The sequence below is a fragment of the Lolium perenne genome, chromosome 7 (assembly GCF_019359855.2).
Source record: "Lolium perenne isolate Kyuss_39 chromosome 7, Kyuss_2.0, whole genome shotgun sequence".
In the NCBI taxonomy this organism is placed as follows: Eukaryota; Viridiplantae; Streptophyta; class Magnoliopsida; order Poales; family Poaceae; genus Lolium; species Lolium perenne.
In genome coordinates, this window is record NC_067250.2 from 149,479,692 (window position 1) to 149,490,212 (window position 10,521).

The 10,521-nt window shown below is 41.9% G+C and overlaps 1 protein-coding gene across 4 annotated transcripts; it reads right to left on the reverse strand.

The window, feature by feature from the left end:
- Positions 1-925: 925 nt before the first annotated feature.
- LOC127300876 (uncharacterized) lies at positions 926-5,186 on the reverse strand. 4 transcript variants are annotated; one of them, XM_051331073.2, is made up of 2 exons: positions 4,903-5,186; positions 926-2,092 (listed from the first exon to the last, which is right to left on the reverse strand). In XM_051331073.2, the coding sequence occupies exon 2, from the start codon at positions 1,987-1,989 to the stop codon at positions 1,189-1,191; it is 801 nt and encodes a 266-aa protein (XP_051187033.1). In that variant the 5' UTR covers positions 1,990-2,092; positions 4,903-5,186; the 3' UTR covers positions 926-1,188. The 4 variants fall into 4 exon arrangements, with proteins under 4 accessions (XP_051187033.1, XP_051187031.1, XP_051187030.1 ...); XM_051331071.2 differs by lacking the exon at positions 4,903-5,186 and adding an exon at positions 2,902-3,047; XM_051331070.2 differs by lacking the exon at positions 4,903-5,186 and adding an exon at positions 2,929-3,031.
- Positions 5,187-10,521: the final 5,335 nt, after the last annotated feature.

Here is a 10,521-nt window from a genome sequence, read left to right on the forward strand (position 1 = left end):
AGAGTTAGAACGTGGGAAAATCAATTTGTGATGTTATTTTGAACCCAATCAGCACTATTCTCTATAATCCCAAAGACATTGGGGCTTGGGGGTGTCTGTAAATTAACCCAACGTCAACCACCATGCACGTTTTGCAAGTTGTTTGTTGGGAATAGTGTTTTGGCACCCGGGAGCATATGCTCCCGGTTGTTAAACTTCATTTTAAATACACTTATAAAATGTTGAAAAATTCAAACACAAAATTAAGTGGGTACATTTTGAAATTCTACACGTTCACAAAGTGGTTCCACAGAAAATCGACATTTTGAGTGTCTTCTATAAAAAAGACAAATTTTGATATAGAAAAAGGTTGTGTACGAGACGTTTTGTTTCTCTTTTTCATACAAGTCACAAAAAATGTCGATTTTTTCGTAAAACTTGATGTACGCACGTAAAATGTCGATACGTAAGCGAGAAATTTTTGTGCGAATATTTTCGACATTTCAAAATTGTTTTTCGGGTGGCAGGAGCATATGCTCCCATGTGCCGAATTGAATTTCTAGTTGTTTGATGAGTTTCCAAGTCATGTACAAGTTCTTGTATGTGAAGTGCTATTAACTGTAAGATTTAATTGTCAAAAAAAGAACTGTAAGACTAATCCACGCATGTGGCTAGCTACTCATTGTCGGTTGAATAATTTTAGTCAAGCATGTACGTGTGACTTCAACTTTTTATGAAGAAACACCAGACCAATCTGTTTTCCCATTTTTTTTAAAAAAAAACAGGCCATTTCGTGCTTGTTTACTGAACACCTGAAATTCCCCCATGTACATGAGCAGATAAGTGATGATTCTATTCTACTTGTTACCAACCATTGTTCAGACAAACACAGCCAAGAACCAAAGAGAAGCGGTCCAAAATAAACAAGAAGACAAGGACACAAAAGAGAGCAAAAAACATATATGCAAGAGAAAGGAAGTCCTTTTACATGCCACCCCATATCTTCATCTACAGGACATCAACTGCTTGTAGTGAAATGTTCTTATAATAGATCATTTCATAGTGCAGGTTCTAATTTTCCTTTTGCATTAGTTGCATCTTGTGATCTGGGTTGCAACAGAACACTGAACCATTCAATAGATTTGCATGCGGCTGCAGTCATTGAACTGATTACCATCAAAACATATAACCAGCTGAAAACACTTGAGATCATGAAAACATCTCAAACTGGCGGGGCTTGCAGAGGCTGTCAATAGCATGAAGTAATTTTCTCCGTGGTCCTACGGCGATAAGACCCATCTCTTTCAGCTTGTTCATTGTAAGAGAGACTATCTGATACATCCCCATCTCTTCATTATCCAATATACTGATAAACCATCCAAGACCACAAGTCAAAAGCCAATTCCTCAGGCCACCAAACTGAACAACCCGTCTCTGAAGAAGCCGTGCTCGCAATACCTTATTTGTGAGAGGTGAATATATAATTGGCAGCCCGAGCTCATATGTGTTTTGAAGTGAACTTGTTGCTATCTCAGCGGCCTGATGAAACAGTCCTTTAACAGCATGATCTGCATGTTTAGTCCAGTCAGACTTTACAGCAGGGGCAGCAGGACTTCGTGACGATTGTCCCCTCATCATTGCATAATCTTGATTGACAATATTTTCAGAAGGATGGGTTTGAGCTGTCTTCATTCTGCCATCAACTCCGAGGACCTCAAGAGAGGACTCCTGAAATTTCTTCATAGTAACCTGTTTTTTTGTGGTGGCATGGTAGTTCCTCCTGCTCATTCTTGGTAGGCTAGTTAGTCTGGAACTTATTTTGAGTGTACCAGCTTGAGGGCTTGCAGCTGCAGGTGATAGTGGAGGGATCAATATGGTGACCCGCTGTTTCTTGACTATCACCCAATCATCATCCTCGTCAATGATGTTCTGTGAACGTGATGGATCAGCAGAAACCTCTGAAGGTGGTTCCATACCATCCATACCTGACATCGCTAGTGCTCTGTTCATAAACTAACTTCTGAATGTGGTTCCTCACAGAGTCAGCATCAGTACTTGACAGGCTCGTGAACTATCTTTGATGACCCGAAATCTCATTCAATGTATGGATGACCTAATAAGATACAGAAACAAAGAAATTCAAACATTGTGACTCGTTGAAACGTGAAATTCATGCAATCATGAAAGGTGTGTATCAAGACTTTCATAAAGTACGTGTGCAATATAGTAGTTAATTGTGAAACAAATAACATACATAACAATTTAATAAGGAAGAACATAGTGAAAGTAGCATAACAAGGAGCACCGGCCAAGGAAAGAGGCACCAACAATGTCACCCAGAGTACGAAATAAGAGGGTGTCCATTGCATCCAAAAGGAAAATAGGCTCTCAGTTACACGGGTTAAAAAAAGGAGGACCAAAATCTATCAACTAAGCACCGGATCCGGTCAATTTTTTTGTTCATTGGTGTGGTTTCATGTCAGTCTCTTCCAATCTACGGTTGTCATCATTGGCGATGGTCGATGCTCTAGTGCGCTAGTCCTTTGTGGCCTTAGCACGACGAATTCATGTATGTCTACTACAATAAACTCTACTACGACAAGCTTTGCCTGGCTCTGGTGATGGAGGGGTGAGGACAGCGTCACGCTTTCGGCTCGCGCTAATCATTGTAGTTGTCACTAGATGGTCCAAAGACCTATTTGTAATTTTTATTACATTTAAAGTCGTTTGTACAAAATTCTTATCCCTCCCAAGGCAAGGGGTTATATTCATTTCCTACAGAAAAGATAAATTTGTCGCCTAACTAAAACAGAAGAGTTCCTACTACAAGTACGGCAGTACCACTAGCATGCTGATCTGTGAATGGATAAGGGAGAAGTGAACAAATCAAGCAACACAAGGCCGATGGATAGAGAAAGAGACTTGAGAGGGAGCAGGAGATTCACCCACGGCGATGGGGTAGGCTGGAGAGGAAGCACCAGGAAGCCGACGGCCGGGTCCTCCTTCAACGACGCCGGCGGCGAGCACAGATCGGAGGCTCGCGTCGCTGCAGTCCGACCAGGTGATTTTTCCATTTTGGGAAATAGGATGAGAACCGAATCTTTCTAAAAGTAGAAAGGCACGGAACTTCTGGGCGCGCCAGCTCACCCCACCGAAACCGCGTGCGTTACCTGGGACCAGCTGGCCTAAAAGCTACTCCAGGAATACACGAACTAAACGATACCAGAAAGGAGCCGGAAAAACTTCAAATGTAACAGAGATCAAGAGGAGAAGAACTGGGTGCAAGGATCTGGTAAAATATACATCCCTGAAACGCAGGGTCGATCTCTTCTAAAAAGGTAAATTATATCCTCACCTCTAAGCAAAAAAAACACCCTCCTTCTGTGATGAGAAATCCCCGATCTTACTTCCCCCCACATTTTTTCTCAATGAAAAACAATCTGTATGATGCAGATAGATGAACCAGTTTGTTGTAATATACATGGTTTTGGTAGCTGATTCTCCCCATAACATGCCAACTTGAGAAGTGACTCCCCAATATGCGTACCTAGATCTACTAATTTTCCTATACACGTTGAGTTACTTCCTCCAATATAGTCTAGAATTCATCCATACTGTCAGAACTTGCAAACTGGATACAATGTTGCAGAGGCTAAGATGGTGACATTGCTGTGTTGGCTTATCCGCGTAGAATCCTAAACTTATTTCAAGAAACATACTTGTTAATTCAAGCAAAGCTCATATTTGTGCGACCACTTATCTACAGAACAAGAAGAGAGAAAGTGTGTTCAGATTGATAAATGCACATAAATTTATGGGCATAACAACAGAAAGCATAGATGTAAAAAAGTGACAAAACAATATGCAAACCTTGCTAGAAGTATAAAATATACTTCTATTCTTTTTAGGGTAAAACAGTGGGAAAGAATTCCCGCTGCAAGTAAAATATACTTCTATGGTGAACTAATATACTTCTAGTCCAGAAGCTAATATACTTCTATGTACAAGCTAATGTACATCTACAAATGTAGGGCAGTGATATTTAAGCATGTACTTCACCAAACTGAAAATATACTTCTACGATGAACTAATATACTTCTAGTGCAGAAGCTAATATACTTCTATGTACATCTAGAAATTCAGGGGCACTGACATTTAAACATGTACTTCACCAAACTGAAAATAGACTTCTACGATGAACTAATATATTTCTAGTCCAAAAGCTAATATATTTCTATGTGCAAGCTAATGTACACCTAGAAATGCAGGGAACATAAAATCAACCAATTATGCCGTACTACATACATATACTACCAAATATACTTGTAAATATAAATGGAACTAAAATAACCCATCATTCTGTGTGATAAAAATTACATGTACAAACCAACTATTATACTTGTACAGAAACAGTGGGATGTACATACATCACATATTATATAGTAATCTACATTGAGGTGCAACTAAAATATACAGCTAAACATGCATCCCACCTAGGACACATGAAGCACCTACCCTGTCGGTTCCAAAGAAAGTCCAAAGAGAGTCATGCATACTTATTTCAATGGATTCATGCAGGTAATGCATGCATAAAAGTGTGAGCTCCTAACCTCTGTTTGCAAGCAACATAACGAACAGCGGGGAGTTTCATAGCAACACCAAAAGGGGTTGATACATGCAGAAAAGTAGACTAAAGTTGATCTAAAAAAAAGAAAAGTAGACTAAAATCGAGTATCAGAACAATGAATAATGGAATCAACTACGACCAAACGAAGAAAGCGTACCAAATAAGGGCTACCAAACGACTACGACCCCTTATCGCAAAAAAAAAAAAAAAAAAAAAAAAAAATACAACCCCGCAAAACCACATGACATTAGTAGAAATTCATCCTACTCCAACTACAAAAGGGCGCGGTGCATTACCTTTCCTCAGTAGCCACCGTGAATCGCCGGGAATCGCAAGGGGTGGCCATGAAATCACAGCGAGGTGCTCCCTTGCCGATCTCCGCCTACCTCTGCTCCTCTTGGATTTCGACGGATGATAACGACGAGCGCCTGAGAAGTCTCCGGTAGGAGCAGCAGAGGCACGGTTCGACCGGCGGGAGGCAGCGCAGACGCCGGCGGGGAGCAACGAGCTCGTCGCCACGCAGCAGTGGGCTGGAGGGGAGAGAAAAATGGTGGGGAACGAAATGCGACCAGGAGTCCAGGAAGGGGAAACAGCCAAAACGAACCGCGCTTGCGAGATGGTTCGCATAGTCGTCGTCCATATCTCCAAGAACCACACGATTCTCATCCAACGGTGCGGACAAGTGAGCACAGGGTAAAAGAACAACGATTTACACAAAAATAACCCTTTTCTAAAACGAAAACTATAGCACAGACTGACCCTCCAGGCAAACTATTTCACTCATCTAAACCTTTTGTGTGGTGGGGCGCCACATATGCCACACCAATCCGACGTGGCGCCCTCGACGCTGAGGTGTGCTCGAAACTGACGTGGCAGGATGTGTGGCGCCGCCCACATCGGCGCCGCACTTTGAAAGTGTGCCGCCCGTGGCAAGGGCGCCACACATCCACTTATGTGTGGCCGCGCGAGCCCACCCAGCCCGACCCAGCCATTCTCCTCTCTCTGTTTCTTCTTCCCTCAAGAAGGCGCTCGGTTCTCTCTCTCCCCCCTCAAATCCGTACTCAAATCTCTTGGATATCGCCGTGGAGATCGTTCTCAACCCGTTCCTTGAGGTAATCTCCTTCGTTCCCCTCCTTTTCATCCATTGATTGTGTGTATTTGGTTGAATCTACATGTGAACCCTAGATGTGGATTTCGTTGATTTGAGGGTGGATGTGGATTTGGTTGGATGTTAGGGTTGTTGAAGTAGGAGAAATGGTAGTGTGTTAGTTTGTATGGGTAGATTACGATGATTATGGTAACTAATGAACACATGTGTGTATGTGTTGTTCCCATTATGCTAGGGGGATGGAAAGAATTGTTCATATTCATCATGTGGACAAGGATGCTTTCTTGAAGGGAAACATAGAGCCGGACCCGGAAGAGGTTGACTTGGTGTTTGACCTTAGCCCTAGGTTTGCGAAGGTGGTAGCACAAGTGAGGATTGAGTTGAATTGGAATGAGCCAAATGATGGTGTTGAGATAGAGGGAAGACATAATGTGGGGGTTTGGAATGGACACCCGTTGGAAGACAATGCGTATCAACTCCGAGCAACGTTGGTCCGTTTACAAGGAGACAGTGGCCGGGTCACAAGACAAGGCTTTGGAGTTGTTTGCAACCAAGACGGTTGATACTCGTATCGAGCTTGACCTTAACCGGCCCTCCTCCCCCGTTCAAGAGATGAGTCTGATACGTCTCCGACGTATCGATAATTTCTTATGTTCCATGCCACATTATTGATGTTATCTACATGTTTTATGCACACTTTATGTCATATTCGTGCATTTTCTGGAACTAACCTATTAACAAGATGCCGAAGTGCCGATTCTTTGTTTCTGCTGTTTTTGGTTTCGTAAATCCTAGTAACGAAATATTCTCGGAATTGGACGAAATCAACGCCCAGATCCTATTTTGCCACGAAGCTTCCGAGACCGAAGAGGAGACGAAGTGGGGCCACGAGGTGGCCACACCCTAGGCGGCGCGGCCCCCCTTGGCCGCGCGGCCCCGTGGTGTGGGGCCCTCGTGCCGCCTCTCCCCGACCTGCCCTTTCGCCTACTTAAAGCCTCCGTTGCGAAACCCCAAGCACCGAGAGCCACGATGCGGAAAACCTTTCGCAGACGCCGCCGCCGCCGATCCCATCTCGGGGGATCCAGAGATCGCCTCCGCACCTGCCGGAGAGGGGAATCATCTCCCGGAGGACTCTACGCCGCCATGGTCGCCTCCGGAGTGATGTGTGAGTAGTCTACCCCTGGACTATGGGTCCATAGCAGTAGCTAGATGGTTGTCTTCTCCCCATTATGCTTCATTGTCGGATCTTGTGAGCTGCCTAACATGATCAAGATCATCTATCTGTAATTCTATATGTTGCGTTTGTTGGGATCCGATGAATAGAGAATACTTGTTATGTTGATTATCAAAGTTATGTCTATGTGTTGTTTATGATCTTGCATGCTCTCCGTTACTAGTAGATGCTCTGGCCAAGTAGATGCTTGTGACTCCAAGAGGGAGTATTTATGCTCGATAGTGGGTTCATGCCTCCATTGATATCTCGGGGATGTGACAGAAAGTTCTAAGGTTGTGGATGTGCTGTTGCCACTAGGGATAAAACATTAGTGCTATGTTCAAGGATGTAGTTACTGATTACATTACGCGCAATACTTAATGCAATTGTCTGTTGTTAGCAACTTAATACTGGAGGGGGTTCGGATGATAACCTGAAGGTGGACTTTTTAGGCATAGATGCATGCTGGATGGCGGTCTATGTACTTTGTCGTAATGCCCAATTAAATCTCACTATACTCATCATAATATGTATGTGCATGGTCATGCCCTCTTTATTTGTCAATTTCCCAACTGTAATTTGTTCACCCAACATGCTGTTTATCTTATGGGAGAGACACCTCTAGTGAACTGTGGACCCCGGTCCAATTCTCTATACTGAAATACAATCTACTGCAATACTGTTCTACTGTTTTCTGCAAACAATCATCTTCCACACAATACGGTTAATCCTTTGTTACAGCAAGCCGGTGAGATTGACAACCTCACTGTTTCGTTGGGGCAAAGTACTTTGGTTGTGTTGTGCAGGTTCCACGTTGGCACCGGAATCCCTGGTGTTGCGTCGCACTACATCCCGCCGCCATCAACCTTCAACGTGCTTCTTGACTCCTACTGGTCCGATTAAACCTTGGTTTCTTACTGAGGGAAACTTGCCGCTGTGCGCATCACACCTTCCTCTTGGGGTTCCCAATGTACGTGTCAACCACACGCATCAAGCAAATTTTTGGCGCCGTTGCCGGGGAGATCAAGACACGCTGCAAGGGGAGTCTCCACTTCTCAATCTCTTTACTTTGTTTTTGTCTTGCTTAGTTTTATTTACTACTTTGTTTGCTGCACTAAATCAAAATAAAAAAAAAATTAGTTGCTAGTTTTACTTTATTTGCTATCTTGTTTGCTATATCAAAAACACAAAAAAATTAGTTACTTGCATTTACTTTACTTGATTCATCATGTTTCCTTTTAATTTTACCACGAAAAACATACCGGTAGGACGTGGGTCTATAATTGGGAGAAATAATATAGAAGAATTTTTCAATCATGTCAGCACTGTTGAGGATTTTGAAGATAGACACTTAGTGGAACTTGCTCCCACCTATGAAATTGCCGCTGCTGCTTTAGTTCGTATGATGGAAACTAAATTTGTTAACCTCAATCCTATAATCCAACACATGTTTCTTACACTCGGTGATATGGAAGAAGGGGAAAAGAAAGATTTTGTTTTAGAAACCCTTCTTAGAGAATTTGGTGGTATAGCAAGAGAGGCTAGAAAGGTCTTTGCTAAATTTAATATGCTTGGTTCTTATACCAATTTTGTTAGTCTCCTTGAAAAGATGGATATGGATAGAATAAAGTACACTAATAATATTAATGATGGTGGGGAGATCAAAGCACCAATACCATGTAAGCTCCTAGCGATGAATGATGCACTAGAAAATAATTATGCTTGGCTTGTTCCTGAAAATTTGTTTGATGAGAGTAGCACGCCTAAGACTAATGAAAAGGGAGATGCTAAAACTTATGTATCTAATATACTATGCCTGGTTGAGAAAACTCCACATCCCGCTATAGGAGTACCACCCTTCGATAATACTTGATACACACTTTCTGCGCCTAGCTGAAAGGTGTTAAAGAAAAGCGCTTATGGGAGACAACCCATGTTTTTACCTACAGTACTTTGTTTTTATTTTGTGTCTTGGAAGTTGTTTACTACTGTAGCAACCTCTCCTTATCTTAGTTTAGTGTTTTGTTGTGCCAAGTAAAGTCGTTGATAGAAAAGTTCATACTAGATTTGGATTACTGCGCAGAAACAGATTTCTTTGCTGTCACGAATCTGGGCTGTTTTCTCTGTAGGTAATTCAGAAAATTATGCCAATTTACGTGAGTGATGCTCAGATATGTACGCAACTTTCATTCAATTTGAGAATTTTCATTTGAGCAAGTCTGGTGCCTCGATAAAATTCGTCAATACGAACTGTTCTGTTTTGACAGATTCTGCCTTTTATTTCGCATTGCCTCTTTTGCTATGTTGGATGAATTTCTTTGATCCATTAATGTCCAGTAGCTTTATGCAATGTCCAGAAGTGTTAAGAATGATTATGTCACCTCTGAACATGTTAATTTTTATTGTCGCTAACCCTCTAATGAGTTGTTCTAAGTTTGGTGTGGAGGAAGTTTTCAAGGATCAAGGGAGGAGTATGATGCAACATGATCAAGGAGAGTGAAAGCTCTAAGCTTGGGGATGCCCCGGTGGTTCACCCCTGCATATTCTAAGAAGACTCAAGCGTCTAAGCTTGGGGATGCCCAAGGCATCCCCTTCTTCATCGACAACATTATCAGGTTCCTCCCCTGAAACTATATTTTTATTCCATCACATCTTATGTGCTTTGCTTGGAGCGTCGGTTTGTTTTTGTTTTTTTGTTTTGTTTGAATAAAATGGATCCTAGCATTCACTTTATGGGAGAGAGACACGCTCCGCTGTAGCATATGGACAAGTATGTCCTTAGTTTCTACTCATAGTATTCATGGCGAAGTTTCTTCTTCGTTAAATTGTTATATGGTTGGAATTGGAAAATGATACATGTAGTAAATTGCTATAAATGTCTTGGGTAATGTGATACTTGGCAATTGGTGTGCTCATGTTTAAGCTCTTGCATCATATGCTTTGCACCCATTAATGAAGAAATACATAGAGCATGCTAAATTTTGGTTTGCATATTTGGTTTCTCTAAGGTCTAGATAATTTCTAGTATTGAGTTTGAACAACAAGAAAGACGGTGTAGAGTCTTATAATGTTTTCAATATGTCTTTTATGTGAGTTTTGCTGCACCGCTTCATCCTTGTGTTTGTTTCAAATAAGCCTTGCTAGCCTAAACCTTGTATCGAGAGGGAATACTTCTCATGCATCCAAAATACTTGAGCCAACCACTATGCCATTTGTGTCCACCATACCTACCTACTACATGGTATTTTCCGCCATTCCAAAGTAAATTGCTTGAGTGCTACCTTTAAATTTCCATCATTCACCTTTGCAATATATAGCTCATGGGACAAATAGCTTAAAAACTATTGTGGTATTGAATATGTAATTATGCACTTTATCTCTTATTAAGTTGCTTGTTGTGCGATAACCATGTTCACTGGGGACACCATCAACTACTCTTTGTTGAATTTCATGTGAGTTGCTATGCATGTTCGTCTTGTCTGAAGTAAGAGCGATCTACCACCTTATGGTTAAGCATGCATATTGTTAGAGAAGAACATTGGGCCGCTAACTAAAGCCATGATTCATGGTGGAAGTTTCAGTTTTGGACAATAT